Here is a 24,506-nt window from a genome sequence, read left to right as displayed (position 1 = left end):
ACAGGAAGATATGGAAAAAGATGATCTGCTGTGGCAACCAAACCCTAACAGCAGCAGCCGAAAGAAGAAGAAGAAGAGCTATTGTACATTAGATTGAAACAAATGTCACTATCGTTATTGTAAACTCACTTCAATTGTATGGAAAGGCCCTGAAATCTCTAAAGGAAAAAGTAATGTATCAAGAGGTACACATTAGTAGAATCATATCTGAAGCATAATTATCTCTCTGCAACTCATTTCCCAATGATGTAGATGATACAGAAGAGTTGATACTTGTCATTCATTGTGCACCAAGCTGAATGAATCCAACAGTCACAGATTAATTTATACAAGTATACAAGTAGAAGCTGTGTATATAAAATAAAAGAGAGGGACACCGATGCTTGTTTTTATTTGTTTTACTAGAATCATTATTGTTATGCATTTGCGATTCTTTGGGAACACAGACGCACTGTTAGACCAATAAAGCTGCTTTTGAGTTTAAGGGAAGGGCAGAGGTGTCACAATGCTGCACAAACAATACCCCTGCTCTACTCTCTCACGCACAACCACATTCATTTCACATTACTCAATTGCCATGCCTGCTCATGGAAGGAAAGGAGATTTTGGTTTTGGAGTCCAAGTCCAGTCCAACCTCCCCTTTGTATTCTTTGAGAATGCTTCCCCAATGGTTACCATATCAGAATGCTCCTTACAGATAAAACCATTGTCAGTCTGGACCCCTCAGCCCAATCGTTTGTGCATTACAGTATACAGATTTGCCATTTCAAAGTGCTCTATGTAGTCCACTCCTTCCTTAGTTGTGCCATTGACACTTCATTCTTGGTCTTGAATTAGAGAATTAGAGTAGTCGGTAGGAACAGGAGAACAAGTCAGATACACGGCACTTCCCCAGGAGAGTCGTATGTCTTGGTTTTCATCTGCGATTTTTCCAAGCCCATATTTGGGGTGGTGTGGCATGATAATTTTTGGTCCTCATGAAAAGGCACGAATGATAGCCTGTGTATGTGTGTTGGCCAAAAGAAGGCACTTTATTGACCTACAAAAAGGCAGTGGAAATTGGAAAGGGCTGGTGTTTGGTTTAGTTTGTAACGATTTCTGCTGGTGTTTGTTACACGCTTCATGCACTCATCTTCCAGGACCACAGAAAGGCATAAGCTTTGGTAGTGAAAGGTTAAGAGTCAAATTCTTTAAACATGGTTAGGACAAGACTCCTATCACAGTGAAATATTACCTGCAGTAACAGTAAGTGTCATATCGAACTCATCAGTCAAGATAATGTCCGTCAGGTGAAGGCACACAGGCCTTCTTCTCAATACCTGGTTGTGTAGATTCTGTTCATATCAAAGGCCACGTCTTCCTTTCCATTTTTTCTTGTGTTTTTTCTTGTGCGATGTGGAAGCATTTGTTTGGGTGTCCAAACAGGAGTGCGAAAGGAGATCACATCAGGCTGAGGTGGGGGGTGGCCCCCCACTTGTTCCTGTCAAAGCCTTCATTTGTGTTTGTAGCTGGGACAGCTGCTCTGAGGAAGCGATGGACTTGAGCACGCTGTTCTCTCGCTCCAACAGTGAATTCCTCTCAATCAGCTCCTTAATTTGCTCTCGGAGGACTTCAACCTCTTCACGTACTGCGTACATCAGGTGGCTTTTCACTAGGTCCTGAAAAAAAAAATAGCAAAGAATCAAAAATTGAAGGGGAGTGACATATTTTAAACAAAGAGAATCAGCAGGCATACAGAGAGACAGCAAATCAAAGGGGCAGTCTGTCTGGAAGTGCTTGGCATGTAAAGATCCCGTCACACTACAAGATTTTTCCAGTGATTTTCAGTTTACATAATCATAGCAGGTTGGGGACAGTCGCTGTGGGCCTCTGTGACTCCTAACTGTCTGCTATTCACCCCAACTATGAGAAGTTGTGTCACGGGCAGTTTTATTAATTGACTCTAGTGGGTTTTAAGAACTGCCAGATGAATTAATGAATTAGTGGCTCGCGCATGAAGATTACCTACTGATTACCAGACAAGTGGTACAGTAGTTAAAAAGGCAGCTGCTGGAGTAGGGAAGGGGTAACTGTTAAAAGGAGGGCGGAAACAAGAATGAAAACAAAGAAAGAAAACTCGATCGAGACCAGAACAGTGTGAGGTGTCTCCAAGTTGACAGTGTCAGGATGGACAGCTCTGGGAGGGAGCAGGACCGATGGCTGTCATTCAGTTCTGTAGGGAGTCAAAATTCGAGGCTGCTGACTTACTTTCAGAGATAACAGAGGAGAACGAAGAGTTGCCGCAGGGTGGAAGGGGGAAGGACAGAAGTGGGAACAGTGGATCCAAAGCGTAGCAGAATCGTTAATTAAGAGGGCAGAGCTGGCGGAGGTTATTGGGGTTCTCGTCGGAGGGGCATTGCGATTATCTTGCTCTGTCGAATGATCTGCAAGTAACAATGGAGGTGGCAGATTGGGATGCGGTGGACTACGCAGGAGGGATTTGCTCTGCTGTCCTGGCAGTGAAAATGGAATACATCGTTGATGATTTTTTTTTTTTTATTTTAAAAGTGTTAATTTGTATATCGGACTCCTAAAGACACTGCTTTTTCATAGGCACAATTTTAAAAGAAGATTTATTGGTACTTGTGTACTAAACGGACAGCAGTGAAAGCTCCCCCATGGAGCCCACTACTAGAATGAGTAGGGGAAACCTTATGCAACCTCCCCTCTTCCCAATAAATATGTTATGAATTCATCAAAACACTTCCGTTTTCCTTTGTCACGACGTCCGTCCATTTAGTTCACAAGTACCAATTTATTTATTGAATACCTCTGTAAACACTGTGATACTTTATTTTGGTTTTTAATAAACACTATACACTTTTGCAAGGAAAGTTTGGTCTGCCTTGTCACTTGTTAGTGGTCAGTCTTGGTCATGAACTACTAGATGACCAAACAGGTTTGTACATGTTCAGTCTCTCCCTGTGCATTTCCTGTGCAGCTAGAGAGAGCGAGACACACACACACACACACACACACACACACACACACACACACACACACACAGGCAGCCCGAGACGGAGAGAGCCGAGAGAGACAGACACACACAGCAGCGCTAGAGAGACACACACACAGGCGCTCCAGGCTCGCAAAAGAGAGATGCACACACACACACACACAGGGTGAGAGAGAGAACGAGCGAGCGAGAGAGAGGGGGAGGGACGCATAAGGTAGAGAAGGCTTGTTTTTGTTTTCAGTTCTGTTTACAGCGATCGGTTCGTAGCCTGCATTGTTGCAATGTTACTTTTCTTGGTGGTTTATTAAATTACGGATTTTTCAAATGTTCATTTTTTTCCCCTGTGCTTAAAACTCATTAAAAAAGTGTTTTTAGCGAGCGGTTCCTAGCACTATAGCGCGAACTATTGCAGTGTTAGTTTTCTCTGTTGTTCAAGGTTTTCTCGGAGTGGTGGCTCTGAGGCTAGGGATCTGCGCTGGCAATCGGAAGGTTGCCGGTTCGAATCCCGTAAATGCCAATATGGACTCTGCTCTGTTGGGCCCTTAAGCAAGGCCCTTAACCTGCAATTGCTAAGCGCTTTGAGTAGTGAGAAAAGCGCTATATAAATGCAAAAAATTATTATTAATTATTTTTACATTTAGTTTACTATTACGCTGTGCATTCTATGGTATAATTAACTATATTTGTGCTTAAAAACTAAAAAATATATATATTTACATGCAGTTCGTATGGTCTGGAACGGATTAATTGTATTTACATACAATCCTATGGGGCAAACTGCTTCGGTTCCACTGTATTTGTCTAGTTATCTATTTTTTATCTTGATTATATAGTTTCTATGTGCATATATTTGTTCTCCTTCTAGTTGGTGGGTGGACTATCAAGAGGCAGGGCCAGCAACACCTGACCACAAGGACACTTTTAAAGGCGAGCTGGGAGATTGACTTCCTTGCCGTTCACTGAATGTGCTTTGAAGGAGAGTTAAGTGAGTTTTTGTTTGGATTTCTGGTTTTGTAATTTTGTTTTCTTCACTCTAAATTATGATTTACGGATTTCAGATTGGACTTGCTTTGTTTGGATTGTCTTGCTCCTTTTTCTGAACCTGTTTTTATTTTCTGGTTGTTAAATATTTTTATTTATAAAGATTTTTGGAGGACTATTCTTTGCTAAGCCAAAGGCTTTTCAATGTTTTTTTTTCCCTTTCCCTTGAGAGACGCTTTGAAGTATTGAGATATTTAAGTGTATTTAAACATTTTGGACTCAAAGTGCTACCTGGCCAGGTGTTGAGTAGTCACTCTGGCTGCTGGGAAGGGAGCGTTTTCTGGGCAGTCTTGCTAGAATACTGGCCTTTTTCTAGTTCTGTTCTGGAAGCCCCACATATTTGCTTCATTTCTGAATGTACCGATTCATAACAGTCTGATGTCTTGTGTTTGTACCACTGCAGAATGGAAAAAGAAAGGCTGAGATTGTGGCTGAACCTGCTGTACCTAGAAAGCGTTTGTACAGACACTGGTGCTGTCAGGTTGCACTTTGATTGGCTGTCAGCAGGCAGTAATCCCATGATACTTTGGGAATTTGAAATTGTGCTAGAAAGGCATTGAGGAGTCATATAATCTGACATCCTCGAGGAGGTGATATCCAGTAAACACAGTCGTCAAGTTTGACATCCTTTCTAACTAGAAGTCATCTGATGTGCCTCTGGCTTAAGAAAGCTGTCTAAACATGCAACTGGGCTCTGGAAAGGTGCCATTAGGAGGTGCTACAGCTTTTCCAAGGAATGGTGCCTGAAGTATGTCAGATCTCTAGAAAGTGGCACAACTATAACAATTAGAAGCTTTGTGTGCAGCTGCAGAGAAGATGAGGTAGCTTTTCAGTGAAAAAGGATCAGGGAATGAAACATTGTTTAAATTCTAACAGGCCTCATTAACCAGAAAAATCAAATCAAGTCATCAAGCCCGAGCATGTACCAGAATCAAAGACGTAACTAGAAAGTCTTATTAAAAATGCTCACACCACTTTTACATTCTTTTATCCATCAGCTAAACGGTAAGCCTATGTGCTGACATTTATACCTAAGGACCTCTGATGTCATGTGCGAAGTCAGAGAGAAAGTGGCAGCACCCACAACAAAACATGGGGAGACGTTAAAATATTTTAATAGTAAAGCTTCATGAAAACCAGTCGTCAAAACAAGAGTCTACTCAAATCCAAACTACAGCGTGGACAAGAAAACTGAGGAGAAAGTATGAAATAAAGTTCTGAAAAATGTACACCAAAACCAAATCATAGCACTCCTAATTTTGACAGAAAAAGGTGCCACTAGATGATGGTTCACTTTTGACAAGTAAGCATCTTGCCATTTTCTGAATCTACTTATTCCATTACAGGATTGCTTAGAGATGAAGCCTTTCCTGTGCATATGGACAGAATATGAAAACTCCATGCAGGCCAAAGTCCCAGGAACCACCAGGTCTCCATGTCCACCACAAGCAAGAATGTTACAGGTACAAGAGGATGGTGCAGCTCTGACAAGTAAAGCTAGCGGCCCGTATCATTTAAATATCCCAGCAGGCGTACAATCTGGAATTAGCAGCTATATGGGAAGTGAGAACTGAGCAGCCGAGGGCAAGTAAGTAATGATGTCCACCAAGGACAGGAAACAGATGTAGAAACGTCAAGTGTTTGTCTACACATTCTGTCTTTATTAAGGTTAACAACTCTACCAACTTTTCCAAAATTACAAATTATGCAAACACATCACGACATACAGTGGATGCAGAATGTATTCAGACCTTCACCACCCCACTTTATTGTGGTGTAAATTTCATTTTAAAAGGAATAAATTTGCCATTTTTAATCAATCTAGCCACTCAATCCTCCTGCCACTACTTTTATACTTTTTATTTTTTTCTCCAGCTGTCTGGAGTTTTTTTTTTGTTTTTTTTCTGTCCTCCCTGGCCATCGGACCTTACTGTAATTCAATGTTAATTAGTGTTCCCTAATTTTATTTTCTTATTTATTTTGTCTTTTTTCTCTTTCTTCATCATGTAAAGCACTTTGAGCTACATCATTTGTATGAAAATGTGCTATAGAAATAAACGTTGTTGTTGTTTATAGGGAAAAGTGCCACTAGATGACAGTTCCCCTTTGGAAAGAAAGCATCTTGCAGTTTTACATTCAATAACCCATAATGATAAGGCGAAAGCATGTTTTCAGAAAACCAAAACTGGACAACTTTCTAAATTCACTGTCACATGATGATGGACAGCACTTCCAGATGACGTGTAAGTGTGCCCAAGTTGATGAGTGAGTACAATCTCCTCTTTGCCCACGGAGTGTTAATACCAGATCAACAGACTGACGTGACTTACCATGGCCTGCTCAATCTTGTTGTCAATGGCGATCATGCTGCTGCTGGATCCGCTAGAAAGGCAAACAGAGGCACAGTTAGAAGGTGAGATAAAACCATTCCAATCGTAAAATGTGAGTCATAAACCAGACCTGGACAGACAAAGATCCATCAAAAATCCACTTGTAATGTTTTAAAAAGGGTGTAGACTTTTTAAATTGTCCTGGTGACACCATCACTGATGACGTGAAATGGGCACAACAGATGCCAGCTAGCATTAAGAAGGCCAACCAACATCTTTACGTCTTTTGATGTCTGAAGAAGGCCAGGATACCTCATTTATGCTTGCCGCTTTCTACAACAAACCCTCTCTGGTATGGCTCCTGCTCAATTCAGGAGGGGAACGCATTACTGAGTGTGGTACATCTAACATGGAATATTGTGTTCAGGACACATATAATACACGCTGGTCCACACCACTACACCTAACCAAGAGAACAACTGAGTCATCAGTCTAGAAGCAGCTGAGTCCCAGTCATCAATGGAAATGCTGGATGCTCCAAATTAGAAAAGTTACATAGCTGGTCCTTCATTGTAATCAGGTCTGAGGTCTTCCATCTAGAAGCAAGGAGAAGTGTAGAAGCTACAGTGCTCAAACAGAAGAATGAGTGCTGGTGCACTGACACAACAAGGTCTGAAAGATCTAGGCGTATAAGAAGAGGTGGCAAGAGAGGAATAAGAACTGATACCATTGAGGAGAATGAGCAGGAGGTTAGAGACCAAAAAACCAGGACAGAAGGACAAAACCAGTACATATGCATAAATGTGCCAGGGACATCATGTGGACAGAAGTGGCAGAGGGAATCTGGGATGGTATCCAGCAAATGAACTAATTTAGGTAACACTTTAGTTTAGGTACTGCAAAAATGCATCTATTATTCATTTACTGTTATGTAACAGGACCTTAACATACACCTTTTGGGTCTTCATAACTCTTACAGTGCATTAGTAAAGTGTGCATTCATTGCTGCAAGGTGACCTGCTAACAAAAGTCACTTTGTAGTGGAACGAGAGTCTTCACCGAGACACATTTCTCTTGATATTACATATTTAGTATAAGACCTGTGAATCCTTCATATTAACAAGTCATTTCTACCAGCATGCCAATACCCCACACTGCACAGACATGAATAACCCATCTACTGATGATTTGTAAGTGTTATGAAGACCCAAGACGCCTTTGTTAAGAGCAAATCCATAAATAGATGCATTTTTGCAGTAGCTAAACTAAAGAGTTGCCCAAATGTAAAGTGAGTGAATTAATGGTTGAGGTTTCTAAAAGAAAATTTGATAGTTTTAAAAATGCTATCGTGGCCACCATTGGCAGAGGAGAATGTGAGATGCCATGACCAGTGAGGGATAAGGGGTAGAGGCTCATAGGAAGGCTTATATAACAATAAACTGAAAATTGAGATGGGCTTTCTGAGAGGACATAAACAGCTAGCAAGAGAGAGCAGATGATAATAGGACAACGGAGATGTCAGTGAGATGCCATAGGCCATGAGCACTGAACAAAGCTGAAGGTGGTAGTAAAAGGTGAAAATAAAGAATACCAAATCAAAACTGAAGATTTTGGAATGATTTGAGGCCAGAATCCCCAGACAGACCACTCAACGGACTGATACCACTCTTCATTCATGAAGGTAGAAACCTTGAATGACCACCTAATAGCAACACATAATTATTAAATGTGACTGAGTGGATGCCTAACTTCTTTTCAGTTTTATGCCAGATTTAAATAGTACATGCCATAATGTGCACAAGGTGAAGTTAAGCAGTTCTGAGATTTAAGCTAGCACTAAAATCCAATTTAATTTATAGGGCAGTGCAATTGCAGAGGCTGGGAGGATTGAAGTGCTTAACCAGGTCCAAACTGGACCATAACACACAAGCCCATAGGTACAATTCTAGCACTACACCTAGAAGTGCGACATCTTTGTCCTGCCTTTCAAGTCAAGTTAAGTCGGGGAGCATGCACTGGTACAATGCGTTGCCGCACCACTACACAACGAAATAACTTGGGATCCCGGTTTGCAAACCCCTTTGTCCCACCTGTCCTGGATTCAAACTTCAAGTTCCATTCTGGATCTCCTGCTAGGTGGTAGAGGAATCATGGAAGAGGCACAGCTTTTCTCCACAGGTCATACGGCGCCTCAACTGACCATTGCAGTGCTTTTTCTATATCTATAGACAGTATGTGTAGTGTTAACATTCATTGTCTATTGTTGGGACTGGCTGTCATTAATTTGTGGAAGACATTAAAGTAAAAATACCAATGACAGTAAATTTGAACTTGAATCATAACATGAATTGCCTAAGTGAATAAAAATTGATCACCAGTAACTCAAGTTAATATGAGCTGTCTGAGCATTGTGTCCATCTTTTAGCTACAACACAATATTAACCCCTGTGTAACACACACGACATATTCTTGATGATACTAAATAAGTGCGACTTCATGATCTGAAACAATAAAAATAAGTATCTCCCTTTTTTAAAAATAAATTTATTTTGAAGATTTACCCAAATTACCCAACACAACTTGCATATCACATGTGCTTAGAAGTGTAATTATTGGCTAATTTTGTAGACCCACTCAGAAACACTCAGTGAGTTAGCAGTGAGAATAGAAATGGCAACCTGGCGATTTCCAGTTCATCACCTCAGCATTGTGGCTACACCGCCTGAAGCAGACTCACCAAAAGCGTGCTTCAATGTATCAATCCTGGGTTTCTGTTACACGTGACACACCATGACATTCTCAAATTTGCTTAATCCAGTTTAGGATTGTCGGAGGTCAGAGCCTATCTGTACAGCAGTGGGCACGATGCCTGAAAGAGCTCTGGACAGGGCATCAGTCCACCACAGAGCCCACACACTCATGCACCCACAATAACCTAACAACCAGCAGGTCTTTGGAGATGTGTTAGGAAAACTGGAGTGCCTGAAAACTCCATGTGGATTCAAAGCCAAGAACACACTGTGGGTAGCATAGATCCATGTTACAGTGCCACCTTTTTCAGTGATGGAAAACGTACTGAAGTTGTACTTAGCAAACATTTAAAGATTTCAAACCTGAAATGAATCGAGCTATAACAAAGACTTGGACATTGAATAAACAGCCAGCAATCAGGACACTTGGACAAATTCTTTTGAAACAAAACATATTGAACTGCGTGCATCTTTGAACTGAGAGCAGCACAAGCTCCTAGGTATTTAAATTCCAGATTTTTATTGATTTGAACTTTGCATCTAATACTTACTTTTTTTTGTATTACAGAATGTTAGGAAAGTCCAAAAACAACCTTAGTGATTGCATGAACTCTTATAATAACTAACTCCTCCATGTGGACAGAGACACAGAGGTCCATATGTTTGGGTGGCATGCTACACAGGAAAGAACCGAGAGAGAGGATCGTCACCATCACCCAGACAAGAGTTCTGTATTCCCACTGGAACCGCCATAATTCAAGACCTCTGCAGACAGAGGACATGTTTAAGCAGCTATTCATCCTCATCATCATCTTAAATACATTTCCTACTTTTTGCTACTATTAGCTTTATTGTGTTTAATTAATTTTGCTTGATTGCAATAGAAAGCTTTTATTGTTTGGTTGGGCCACAGTATAAAGTTAGGAGCACCTGCTGGCCTTCCATATTCCCACAGTGGTGAATGGGCTTGGAGAAACGCTTCCAAAAGACAAGCAGTGCAGTGAGTGGGCACCTGAATTGGAAAAGTGGCACAGATGTTAAGTGATACTTAGGTCTGAAAAAAACAATTCAATCTGTTTATGTCAAGCTAGGACGTCTCTTTGCGCCCCACATGCAGGTATGCCATACATATGGGGCGCTATAAAGAAGCTAAACCTTTTATTTAATCTCACACCATATAACTATAACTACATGGTGTAGGTGAACCAAATAAGGAACAGAGAAATGTCCACGATAACACAGTCCCTTTTCTTACACATGCTCTTCAAAAACAAAGTATAGGTAAGGGACAGCGGCAAATATGTCCATCAGCTTAGCTTCTAAGATGGTGGCTTTCCTACCTTTCGTCTTCTACTTTAGTTCTCTCTTTCAAAAAGTGAGTATCTGCTGTTGTGCAGAGCCAAAGGAAAGAAGGCACACAGAAATTTCTTAGCACCTTTCAAAACCATGCCAAGGTAGATAATACTTTGTGCTACAGTGCAGCATGGGCAGCACGGTGGCGTAGTGGTTCTGTTTTCTAATCCCACCCCCGGCCACTATTTGTGTGGCGCTTGCACATTCTTCCTGTGTCTGCAGGGGCTTTTCTCCAGATACTCTGTTTTTATTTCCTCCCACATGGCAAATATGTGCTCATTAGTTTAAATGATTATTCTAAGTGTGTGTGTGTGTGTGTGTAGGCCTTGTGATGGAGTGGCACACAATCCACTTCCACCTGAAACATTTTATCTCCCTGGTAATCCTGAAGCTGATTGGAAGTTTTGAAAATGTTATGAACAGCCCACTCACACATTCTTACTAGCAAGAAGCTCAATGAAATCTGGAAAAGGTTTTCACAAAATTAGGGTTTTGCACCTAGCATGACTTTCTGATGCTTAGAGTAGTAAGAAGTGGGTCATCATGGGCACATATTGTCCGGCTTATTACCTGTACAAGAGAAGCAGCAGTGAAAACAGCATCTCGTCAATGTTGCGGTTGAATGGCGTCCTCCGGTGAGAGCAGCTGCTGGATGAGGCATTGCTGTTAATATCTAAGTGCATCTCGGTGGGCTCCTTCTCATTTAACATATTTTGACGTTGCTCCCTGTTCTCCATGTGGTAGCACTTTGACATGGCAGGCAGGACGTGGCTTTTCAGCACTTCAGTGTTGTTTCCATTGCTAGAATCTTCACTTGAAGTGACAGTCATTCTCTGAGGTTGGGGGGTCTTCTGTTTGTAAAGAAGTGGGGCACCTTGTGCACCATGCAGCATGTTGAGTGCCTCAAAAGAGCAAACCATTTTGTTGATGTCCACTGGCATGGCTGAGGAGCTGCTAATTGCCTTCTTTTGAAACCAGTAACTTCTTTAGAAAAGACGATCACAAGAATTTAGGAAGCCAGCAGTATTTCTCTGTGTTACTTGATCCCCCCTTACTAGAATTACTATATTAAAAAAAATAAAGGAAGTCTTCAAACGTTGATAGAGTCTTGATTAGTCTTCCTGCAGGACTTGGCTCTTCTGAGCTAAATGCTTACAGACTTGCCAGTCTCCTTCTCTCATGGCCCACTCTCTCTGTTTAAATGTGTTCCGGCCACTGCCCATTGACTAGCTGGCACCAGCGTCACCACCTCCTACTGATTCACGACCCCCCCTACCGAAGACATTGAATAACCTCTACAGTGGGGCATTTCATATCATACCAACCAAGAAGTGACGGCTAAATGCCAATGTCATTTTAGAGGGATTGACGCAAAGGTGAGTGGCAACCTACGTAAAATGCCCATGATAAAAATCTAACCAGCTGTGATTTGCATCAGCCTGTGGGCAAGGAACTTTACTGGAATTGTTACAGAAAAATAAAAGCACTTATGAACTGGGCTGGCTGGGCACCTGACACCTAAAAAAAAAAAAATCAAAAAACCATATGCACGTCGGGCTTCTGAACCATGCAGTCACTTAGAAAAAATGTTTTTTGATTCATTATGAAAAACTGAAGGCAGGAGCCACTTATGCCCAGTGGAATAAGAAGCAGGAGACAAAGTCAGAAGAAAAAGATCTGAAAACAGAGGCTGGGAAGTTAACTCTCATGTGGATGTGAGAGCAAAGAAAGTGAGAAGTCATTTGAGTCCGGGGATGACAGGACATGGAGACCACACTGCCATCACCCTCCAGGAAAGACAGGACATAAGGAAGAGCAGCAAACAATAATACAGTTGACTATACCGAATAAATAACCAACTTAGGGTGAGATGTCCTCTCTGTTCAAGGAAAAAAGGAACTACAAGGTGTGATCAAAAAATATGGTTAATGTTTAAATAATAAAAAAAATGATTACAGTAAAAGACACATTGCCATTAATCCCCCTTGCTTTAAACACAGTTATCCCACCATTCTTGCCACTTTCTGAAGCAGTCCTGGAAGTCCTCTTTCATGAGTATCTTTAGTTGATTCGAAACATTTACCTTTCATGGTCATTTTGACTGTGGGGAAGAGCCAGAAGACACACGGTGCCAGACCCGGTAAATGAGATGGATGAGGACACACCATAATGTTTCTATTTGACAGAAATTGCTGTACCAGAAACGATGTGTGACATGGAGCGTTGTCATGATGGAAGATGAAACCGTTTGCCCTTTTCTCAGGTCGTTTTATATGCACATTGTTTCTCTAATAAGCCCTTATAATATTCAGAGTTCACCGTAGTGTTCCCGAGTACAAACTCCACTCATACAGTTCCATCAAGGTCAAAAAACACAATCATCCTTACCTTGATTTTGGATCTTGATTGACACACAGGACATTGAGGCAGCCACGATTGTGCAATTCAAAACACTCATGAAAGATGACTTTCAGAACTGCTTCAGAAAGTGGCAAGAATGATGGGATAAGTGTGTTCAAAGCAGGTGGTGGAGTATTTTGTGGAGAATTAACGGCAATGTGTCTTTTACTGTAATCATTTTTTTTTAAAATGTAAACCTTCACCAGATTTTTTGATCACACCTCGTATAGGCAGAGAAACCACCCAGAACTCTGTCAGTAATGTTCAGAGATCCAGACTGTATGAATACTCTGTCTTAAAGAGATCTGGACACAGAAGTGAAGATGCATGGAGATGAGGAAATAAAAACAGAGAAGCTGTCAGAATTCAAGGAAACAGAGGACATGTACATTGAGGGACAGCTCCTGTGGCTGCCAACAGACTACAAACTGAGATCCCCCATTGTCCCACGAATAGACATGGCAATCACAAAACATTTCTACCCAAAATGAGCCACATATCATATCGAGAATATTGAAAAGAAGAGGCCATCTTAACTTTGGAAAGAAAATATACAGTACTTAGGCTGTGAAGCCATCCCTGTTAACTTATACTGGCACAGACATCAAGACACTGAGAGAGGATGGAGACTGCTCAGACAAGAAAGGGCCTGAAGACCAATAGGCTCCTTTCACAAGACTGCTGAGAAACTGGAGGCAATGTAGTAACCTCAACCCAGAGAAGCAGAGTAGCCAATGTCTTCTAAGAAAGGTGGGATTAATAACCAAGAAGCCACCTCTGCCATGACACTAGGAAACTGAAGGCAAGAAAGAAAAAGGCATGAAAATTATGAAGCTTCCTCTAACTCGAGGGAGAAGCTATGTGTCATATGGAGGGGATGAAATGTAACTAAAGAGATAAAGTAGGGCGTGAAGATTAAACAGTAACCTTACCCAGAGAGTGTGGCATGGAATCTGAAGATACACCTCTACCATGGGTAGGTAGATCATAATAGGAAGAACCTCTTCAAGAACAAGTGATAACTGAAGACACAACTTTTATTTCACCGAATCAAAGTCACGTTGCTCAAGCCATAGCCAGGAAATCTGGCCAACATCATCAAAAGGAAAGAAAACAGAGCTGCGCAGGAACGAGCAGATGAGAGTCAGTGTGCCAGAAAAAGAACTCAATGACTCTCAGCAGGAGAAGCCTCAGTGGTTGCTCACATCTCTGTTCTCATGTGTAAAAATGGCATTTTGTTGAAGCCCAACATTTACGCAACAACAGGAGTTGTGAGACTCGGCACGAGATCTTATGAATACTTTTACTACTAGACAGTCTGTGGTCAAACAATGATTTACTGTTTTTCTGCCCCCAGAACATTCTGTGTCTCTGCAGAGGAGTAGCCTGGATCTCAAAGTAACTCTGAAAAGTTGATGTTCTCCCACTCCCCTCATTCCATGACAGTAAGGCGTGGGCACCCGAGTAGCGCCACATCACAGGCCTATTGTCTCCACGGTTTGTTTCTTGTAAATCTGCAGTGATTCCAGTCTTTGTCAGACTGTGAGAATGTTCTGCTCCATCCCACCCACATACCTGCTTGCCTATTGTCACATGTCTGGGGTGGCCACCTCCAGGCCCTGTGCTAGCTCAATGTTTACCACTACTGGGTGGTGGGAGCAAAGACAGTAGCCTTCCTTTTTTTTTTTAACAAGCCATGTTCTGTGTAAAGCTGACAAAGGGGAACTGGAAAAATATACAGGGGACTATAAAGTGCACTGCCAGCAGGGGCATTCAAAGGAAAGAAAGAACAGAAATATCATAATACCAGTAAAGGCGCACTGCACAATAACGTGCAGTGAATACACTTGACTTGAGCATTCATAGTTTTCATCCTCTTTCTCTGTAAATTTAGCATTTGTTTCCTCAGAGGTTGATGTGCCTGCTGCTTCCTGAGCTGCTCCCTAGCGGCCTGCTTCTTCTCTTCTTACATTGGCATCTTTTCGCATTAAAACCTACAACCTGAATCAGCTGCAGGTACCACCTCATGCTACCAGGAGTGAAAAGGACATTAGGAAAATGCAAAACTAGAGAAGAATCTGTCAGGACAGATAAGGAGAGAGCAATTGACCGTGGCCAGCACCTGCAAAACCATTTTGTTTTTGTGGGAGTCTTGCTGTTGCCTCTGCTGGTGAAGATTCACAATTGCTTATGTCTCCTAACTGGACAGAGTGATATCCCTGAAGCTTAACTGACTTGGTGTTAGACTGTGATGATTAAGTGTTCCCTTAATTTTTTGAGCGGTGTATATAAATGTAATAGATGGAAAGAGGCAATGACACTCGCCATTTTACTTGAGTCACTCTGACTAGACAAAGCCATTCCTCAGCTTATATAGGCATAGAATAAGAAAGAAGCTATAAAGTAGTAAATCATTCTTTAGACTGTGGAAAGTTACCATGAAAGTAAAACAATTTATAGTGTACAACTGATCACACAATTCAAGCTACGCCGGGTTTTAGATGAGGCCAAAGGAAATCCTTTGTTCTGTGATAATCTATGAGTGAGTACACATTTGTATAAAATTAGTTATGTATATACTGTATATAAAGATATACAAACATACACAGATAAAATATATAGGAAATAATTTTTTTCATGACCAGGCATGGTTTTTAACTTATTTGTGTATTACACCTTCCAAGGTAAGCAATATATACAGTATATATATATATATATATATATATATATATATATATATATATATATATTATATATAAAAAGCCAAATACCACTGACTCACTCATCACGAAATCTCCTGAACCATGAGGACTTGAAATTTGGAATGTAGGTTACTCTTGGCCCATAGGTGCTCGCTAAGAAACGGTTTTAAAAATTTCGTGGTCCAAGCGCGAAATTTCTTATAGTTTTTTTAGACCCGTTTGTATGTCTGTCCGCTTTTCACAAGAGAACTACTTAACGGATTTAGATTGGGTTTTTTTTCTATAATTTGTTTGAACATTCTAGTTGATTTTCTGCAACTTCTCTCATTGCGCTAAGTATCATAGTTCGCTTGTGGTATCAATTTATTAGCGCGAATCCGAGAGAGACTCATCAGGCTGCGGGGCCCTCGTCACTCACGCGTCTGCCTCAGGGCGAAACCTTAACTCCACTTATTTAGCGAACGGGAGAACTACTTAACGGATTTAGATTTTTTTTTTCTATAATTTGCTTGAACATTCCGGTTGATTTTGCGACTTCTCTCATTGAGCTAAGAATCATAGTTCGCTTGCAGGAGCGATGCATTTGCACTAATCCGAGACAGAGGCTGCGGGCCGAGGGGATGGGGAAGAGTGACGTCAGGAGTAGAGAGCTGCGCAGGGCCCTCTTTGCTGTCCTGTTTCATTACGATGTGGGCGAAGCCTCGGGGGATGGCTAGTGTCATATAAATTAAGAATGTTTCTTCTCCTCTGTATAACACATATGTCTTTACGCAGAAGTCAGTTTTTATTCTATAAGGTACTTTTGATTATGAATAATTTTGTTACATTTATGTAAATGTACATTCCCTGGGCTAGGAGGGTGGGTGGCCTTTCAGCCTTGGAACCCCTAGAGCAGGGGGTCTATAAAGTTGGACCTGAAAGGCTATAGTGGCTTCAGTTTTTGTTCCAACCCAACTGCTTAATTAGAAACCAATCCTTGCTAATATCAGATCTTAGTTAATTTTATGGATTGCTAGTGTTGTCATTCTGCCATGTTAGATCATTTTCATGTCATAAATGTTTACCTTTCCAGGGATATCATCTAAATGATTTGTAGTCTGTAGCGGATTACCAATTCTCAGTCCTTCACTTTTTTATTCTGTAAATATTTCATTAAACCAGTTAGTTTACGATGAATACACACAGGTTATAATAGAAACAAGTTAGATGGAGAACTGCTGATTTATTTCTCTTTGCATCTTACTGCTAATAAGGTGCAATAGATACCAGGTTTAATTTCTCAGGTGCTCCCTGTGTGGAGTTTGCATGTTCCCCCGTGTCTGTTTGCTCTGGTTTCTGTCTACTGTCCAAAGACAAGCAGGTTAGGTAGACGGGTACTGCCAAGTTGACCCCTGATGTGTGTGTTCACCCTGTGATGTGCTGTCACCCTTTGCAGAGTTTGTACCTGCCTTATGCATGATGCTTGCTAGTAAATGACTTGCGGGTAAATGCAGACAGAGGCCATTTATCTGTTCTCATCCTCTTAGATCTGAGTGCCGCATTTGACACCATTTTTCGCAATATTCTTAGAAATCACCTTAGTCAATGGGTGGGCCTCTCTGGCAGTGTCTTAAATTGGTTTGAATCCTACCTGGCAGATAGAAAATTCTTTGTTAGTTGTGGTAATTACAACTCAAAGACACATGATATTCTACATGGTGTTCCACAAGGCTCTATCCTGGGTCCACTGCTCTTTTCGATCTACATGCTTTTGTTAGGTCAGATTATCTCGGGGCATAACGTGAATTACCACAGCTATGCTGATGACACGCAGCTGTATTTATCAATAGCACATGATGACCCCGATTCCCTTGATTCACTAACACAATGTCTTACTTGTGTTTCTAAATGGATGAATAGTAATTTTCTCAAGCTAAATAAAGAGAAAAAAGAAATTTTAGTGATTGGCAATAATGGATATAATGAGGTTATTAGAAATAAACTTGATGCATTAGGATTAAAAGTCAAGATGGAGGTAAAGAATTTAGGGGTAACTGTTGACTGTAACCTGAATTTTAAATCGCATATTCATCAGATCACTAGGACAGCATTTTTTCACTTAAGAAACATAGCAAAAGTTAGACCTTTTATATCACTGAAAGATGCTGAGAAATTACTTCACGCTTTTGTTTTCAGTCGACTAGATTACTGTAACGCACTCCTCAGGACTACCCAAAAAAGACATAAATCGTTTGCAACTAGTACAGAATGCAGTTGCTAGAATCCTAACTAGGAAAAGAAAATCCGAGCACATTTCTCCAGTTTTGATGTCACTACACTGGTTACCTGTGTCATTCAGAATTGACTTTAAAATACTGCTTATGGTATGCAAAGCCTTAAATAATTTCGCCCCATCTTATATATTGGAATGTCTGACACCTTATATTCCAAATCGTAACCTTAGATCCTCAAATGAGTGTCTGCTTAGAATTCCAAGAGCTAAACTTAAAAGAAGTGGTGAGGCGGCCTTCTGCTGTTATGCACCTAAAATCTGGAATAGCCAGCCAATAGGTGGAGTGGTGGCTCTGAGGCTAGGGATCTGCACTGACAATCGGAAGGTTGCCGGTTCGAATCCCGTAAATGCCAAAGGAGACTCTGCTCTGTTGGGCCCTTCAGCAAGGCCCTTAACCTGCAATTGCTGAGCGCTTTGAGTAGTGAGAAAAGCGCTATATAAATGCAAAGAATTATTATTATTATTAATAGGAAATCACCAGGCTAATACAGTGGAGCACTTTAAAAAAACTGCTAAAAACACATTAGTTTAACATGACCTTCTCATAGATTCATCTTAGTTTAATCCTGATGCTCTGTATATCCAATTAATTATCATAACTATTCATGGTGGCTCTAGAATCCATACTAACCCCAACTCTCTCTACTGTTTCTTTTCCAAGTTTTTTGTGGTGGCGACCTGCGCCACCGCCACCTAATCAAAGCACCATGATGTTCCTACATTGATGGATTAAAAGCCAGAAGTCTACATGACCATCATCATCAAGTCTTTCCATGAGAACCCTAAATACAAAGAGGACTGTTCATTTATGTTAGGTAGAATGCCCAGAGGGGTCTGGGCGGTCTCATGATCTGGAACCCCTGCAGATTTTTTTTTTTTTTCTCTAGCCGTCTGGAGTTTTTTTTGTTTTTCTGTCCTCCCTGGCCATTGGACCTTACTCTTATTCTATGTTAATTAGTGTTGTCTTATTTTAATTCTTACTTTGTTTTTTTTTTTTCATGTAAAGCACTTTCAGCTACATTATTTGTATGAAAATGTGCTATATAAATAAATATTATTATTATATAATTATGGACACCAGCTTCCCTGTGACAGTGCTATGGGATAAACTTTGGAAGATGCATGGACAGATGGATTAAAACAGTGAATTCAGCAGTTTATGACATAAGTAAGCAATTAAGGATGTGGAATCTTAACAAACAAGAGACTAAAATGAAGCAGATAAATGTTACTTGAGCAAGAAGTGCTTCAACAGCAATAACTGAATTCTCATTAAGAACTGGGTCGAACAGAAATCCACAGCCACTACAGCCCTACAGGTCCGACTTTACAGGCCCCCATGCCCTAGGCGTTTCATTTCTCCAGAACGCCATTGACTGGAATTTTGTTTCTTTTTCTCCCTGCTACTTGACCATAGCTTATGTTATAAAACTAGACATTATAACTGTTACTGCAATAGTCAACAACTATTTAATTTATGCTTAATTCTCCTGGGAACCTTTCCATTTTTTATTTTTATTTATATGATTTTATTTTTTATCTTTGTAATGGTACTTTTATTTTACTTTTTGTAAAGCACTTTTTGTATGAAGATGTGCCATATAAATATTGTTCATGTGGTTGTAAACACTTTCATATGTAGCAACATTATTCATCCTAATCTGTACATTAATAAGCACTATCATAAACTTCACAAGCACAAGAGTCTTTCTTTTATATAGCTTTAATCTCTTTCTGAATAAGCATTATTATTAGGATGCAATCCATCCCTCTATCCCTTCATTATCTTTATCCACTTTGTCCAATCTGGGGTTCTGAGCACTGAGCACAACTCTGGATGGGGAGCAAGACCATCAGAGGGCAGGCTCCATTAAAACCTCCACCCTACAGGAACAATACCGAGCACTCAGCTAACTGTGATGTGGTAGACAATTTACACCTTCAAATCCAAGACTGCTGTAGCTGAGGCAGGAGCGGGAGATTCTCGCTAGATGGTAGAGTTGACACTGAAATTAATGAGAGAATGGATGCAGCAGTGTCACTGCAGCTACTATACTGGATGGAGGTGCTAAAGTGACAGCAAAGTCCCTGGACATTTTCCAGTTAGCCTACATTCCAATCCAAACATATGGCCAATAGCTGTGGGTGATGGCAGAAAGAAACAGAGCACAAGTATGAGTGGCTGGCAGAGCTGTGCCCCTCACTGCTCATTACAGAATGAGGAACTTAATGTCTTAGGAAAACGTCATACAGGAGGTAAGGGCAGAGCTTACAGTGAGAAGTCTATCCATCCACCAATAACTCAACCTGCTTAATGCGGTTCTGGGTCACAGAGGCTAGTAGAATATTCCAGCATCTTCAGGTGCAAGGCAGGAATCAAACCCAGAGGAGACTTCAGGCCAAGACAGGACAAACCCACTCATGTAAAAAAATGCAATACACATGCAGGGCCTTTTCAATTAACCTCACACACAAGTGTTTGTGAGAAGAATATTGAAGAACCCAGAGAAAAACGCCATGAACATACAGAACCCACGCTGTCAGTGACTGTTATTTTATGTTATTTTATTTAGCATGTCTTATTGCTGTGTGATAAGTCATTGTAAAGCAACCTAACTTACTGTAATATGTATTTCACTTACATGCACACACAAAGCAGATAAAAGTGAATAACCTGGTTAAGGCAGCAATCTGGTTTATTAAACACCTGTGTTTACATGCTCAACCTACTGGAGTTTTCCTTTAGCAAAACACTCCAACATCACTAAACTGTGCAAAAACCACTTAAATGTCATCATCGGCCACAGTAAATTCAAAAATAAGCATAATGCCAGTGATAGTTTTCTTGTGTTTTTTAAATGTGTTTAGTTAAACTGAGGCTTTATTTATAGGTTTCTGTTATCGGATTGCACACAGCGCACTCTTTTCTGCTTGTCAGTACAACTGAGCCCTGCAAAGGACCGGTATGTGTGCCTATTACATTACACCCAATGCAGCTGGAATAACGAACAACAACTTCAATAAGATAAACACAGCCCGTCAATCAACAACAATAACAACAACATTTATTTGTATAGCACGTTTTCATATAAGTGATGTAGCTGAAAGTGCTTTATAAGATGAAGAAAGAAAAAAGGAAAAATATAGAAATTAGGCAGTACTAATTAACAAAGAATAAAGTAAGGTCCGATGGCCACGTGGGACAGAAAAAAACAAAAACAAAATCTGCAGGGGTTCCAAGGCCATGTGACCGGCCAGAAGACAAATCTATGCATCTTATGAGGGGTAGCATTTATATAAGTTAAGCGGCGTACATTCTGTACACCAACAGGCACTCGCTCCTTAAAGTCTGTGGTATATACACAAAGGAGGGCCAATGTCCATTCACTTTGCCCAGGGCTTAAAATGGGCTTCGACTGCACTGAAGATCTGAAGTAATGTGTTAGGCTCCTCATTACTTTTAAAAGTAATTAGAATATGTAATGTGTGTTACTTTTAATGTGTTACCCTACTGCTCCCAAGATTCTGCTGCTGAGTTTAGCACCTGCACCTAAATTGAAATGTCCAGACATCGGTTACAAAGGTACACATCTATGTATATAAGGTCCACAAATTCACAGTACAGGACCTGAAGTTTGAGGTGCCCTTTCTACACCTCCATGATAAAACTGTGGTGAAGCATATAACAGAGACATATGCATTGCATTTGTCATTCCAACATATGGTGCACCACAAACATTAACAGTGTTTTAATGAATTCCACACCAAATGGCATCCAAGTGAGACATATGTATTGCATTTGTCATTCCAACATATGGTGCACCACAAACATTAACAGTGCTTTAATGAGTTCATCACCAAATGGCATCCAAGTGAGACATATGCATTGCATTTGTCATTCCAACATATGGTGCACCACAAACATTAACAGTGCTTTAATGAGTTCCTCACCAAATGGCATCCAAGTGAGACATATGTATTGCATTTGTCATTCCAACATATGGTGCACCACAAACATTAACAGTGCTTTAATGAGTTCCTCACCAAATGGCATCCAAGTGAGACATATGCATTGCATTTGTCATTCAAACAGATGGTGCCTCATAAACATTTGTAGCAATGCATTTTATTACTACATTATAAAATACTTTAAAATAAATGGTGCACTGCAAACGTTAACGCTGAAGTCTACATTTTTACAACTTTGATTTCAACCTGTCTTAGACAGGAAGCACAGCTAGTAAGTAATACCTTTACTGATTAGAAGGACACAGAATAATGCATGCTAGTGAAGTAAAATCCAAAGCAGTAATAACAGGCACGCATTGTTGTGCTGTTCCTGCCAAGGGGTTTAGTTGATTAGTTGACTGATCTTTATTTTAGGTTGCATTTTTCATATTGCACCATCACTTGGCTTTTCAACAAGCAACAGATGAAATTACAAAAAAATCAACATGCTGTACATTGCAAACTTAAATAGCAGATTATAACATATATAAAATAAATATTATGTGGTATACTTGGTGTACAGTTGTCCACCAAAATGCCACTGTTGCTTCCTAGGTATTAAATATGGATATATTGCTCCATTGGTGCCATTAGCCTTTTCAGCACTGGATTGTGGTCAGTTTTAATCTTTAATCCTGTCATTACATTTTCAATCATCACAATGTCTGCTACAGATCACAATCCATAGATTTAAATTGTTTATTTGGTTATGATTTTCCTTAAATATTTTGTTTAAACTACTGACTACTCCAACACAAACATTTTGAGGTTAAACTGATTTCACTTAGCCCATAATTTACAATAACTGCAATACCATCATTGAACGTTCAGTGCTCAGCATATGTGGGGCCCAGTGAGGCTGTCCCAGACTCTCCGCTCCATCTGAACACTTAGGCAGCCACAGAAGTTATGCTCATCCCAATGACACAAACATGCATGCACACGCTTTCATGCAGATAGAAACATCTGGATGCACTTATGATCGCAGAGCTTGACATGCAGACGAACAGATTAATCGAGGAATAATTAGAAGTTCACCCAGAATGCATTGAGCTGATGATGTCCCCTGGTGGTTGCAAATGGGCACTGCGGCTAGGCTACTCTTAAAATATTACAGTTGAGGCACTCAGAGTTACTGCCTTCCCCTCTCCTTTCTCTCTCTGATTAATGATGCCTTAAGAGTCATCGCAGGGAAAACAATAACAGCATTCCAAGGATTTGCCTGCTGCGTGCCTAACCCCTTTTAAATGGCCTTGAAGAAAGGCTCATCTTGTAAAAAAAAATAAAAACACCTCTTGGAGTGTTTAAAAAAAACAAAAAGCAGATTCCTTCATTTTCATCTTGTGGTCGAAATAATTATAATAAACTATGAAGAAGTAGACAAAAAAGGAACAAATCATCACTTCCTCATTAAAATTAGCCTAAAACTATTAATATTCATAGTGAGAGCTCCAACTCTGACTGAGGCCATTTATGATGGGAGTATGAAGACTGAGACCTGTTCAGAAATGAAAGGAATAGTTTCTCCAATATGGTGATGCAATGGGTTTGAGTCCTGTGCTGTTCCTTGTCTCTGAGGAGTGTGTCTGGTGAGTCCATGTGGGTGTGTGAAGAATCAGGCCCTGGGAGGGCTTGTGTTTTGCATCATGTAATGCTACCAGAATTACCTTTACATTTACTTGGCTGACACCTTTATCCAAGGTATCTTACAACATGAGAGATACAACTGGTTACATTTCTTGTTTTTCCAATTTGAGGACAGGCATGTGAAGTGGCTTGCTTAAGGTAAAATGGTGTCAGAAGTGGGATATGAACCCACAATATCAAGGTTGGAAGCTCAGAACCTTAACCACTAAGCCACACTGCATGCAAACTTGACTCTGGAGGGACTCAAATCCACAACCTTTGAATGTCTAAACTGTGACCCATCTAGAAGTCCAATACACTTGCACATGGGAGATGGGACATATAATTCTTGAGGGTAGCCATGATTGATCTAGAGTAAATTCTGAGTAGAAGAGAGTATTCCTATTGGTAGTTTTTATTCTCCCACTCATGCTCTGGAACTTCCTCAGCCAGAGTAGTAATGTGTCTAATGGACACAAAGAATATAGATAAGAGGAGATTGATCAACATGGAGTGAGGTCATCAATGGAGTCCCTCAGTGGTTTGTCCTTGGACCGTTACTTAATGACATTGACCCCAGTATAGTTAGTAAACTTGGGATGTTTGCAGATAATACTAAAATTGGAAGAATGCCTGCAACTGTGAATGCAGCAAAAACAATTCAGAAAAACATGGATAATCTTCAGAACTGGGCAAACACTTTAAAATAGAAAAGTGCAAAGTGCTACACGTGAGCAACAGGAGCATCAATTATAAATACAAGATGGGAGACACTGTCCTACAGAAAACAAGGATTTATGATGACACAACACTTTCATCATCTAAGCATTGTACAGAAGCAATTAAAAAGGCAAATAAAGGATAGGTTATGCTGTTCAATCTTGAATATAAATCAAGGGATATTATGCTCAGACTTTAAAATACACTAGCAAGAACACATCTGGAGTATTGAGTGCAGTTCTGGTCACCATGCTACAAGAAAGACATAGCAGCACTTGAAGCTGTGCAATGGAGAGCAACCAGGTGCAT

At 40.4% G+C, this 24,506-nt stretch overlaps 1 protein-coding gene across 1 annotated transcript in view; it reads right to left on the bottom strand.

Annotated features, from left to right (window-relative positions):
• Window positions 1–372: 372 nt before the first annotated feature.
• The window catches only part of LOC114648900 (TSC22 domain family protein 4-like), an 89,906-nt gene continuing 65,772 nt past the window's right edge, over window positions 373–24,506 (bottom strand). Inside the window, exons 3-4 of the mRNA XM_028798219.2 lie at window positions 6,367–6,418; window positions 373–1,658 (exon numbers count right to left, since the gene is read on the bottom strand). Coding sequence (XP_028654052.1) covers window positions 1,446–1,658; window positions 6,367–6,418 — 265 coding nt within the window. The 3' untranslated portion in view covers window positions 373–1,445. The remainder of the gene's footprint in view (window positions 1,659–6,366; window positions 6,419–24,506) is intronic.

This window comes from Erpetoichthys calabaricus, chromosome 3 (genome assembly GCF_900747795.2).
Source record: "Erpetoichthys calabaricus chromosome 3, fErpCal1.3, whole genome shotgun sequence".
In the NCBI taxonomy this organism is placed as follows: domain Eukaryota; kingdom Metazoa; phylum Chordata; class Cladistia; order Polypteriformes; family Polypteridae; genus Erpetoichthys; species Erpetoichthys calabaricus.
Note: the sequence above shows the minus strand (reverse complement) of the source record. Positions and strands in the feature narration are given on the sequence as shown.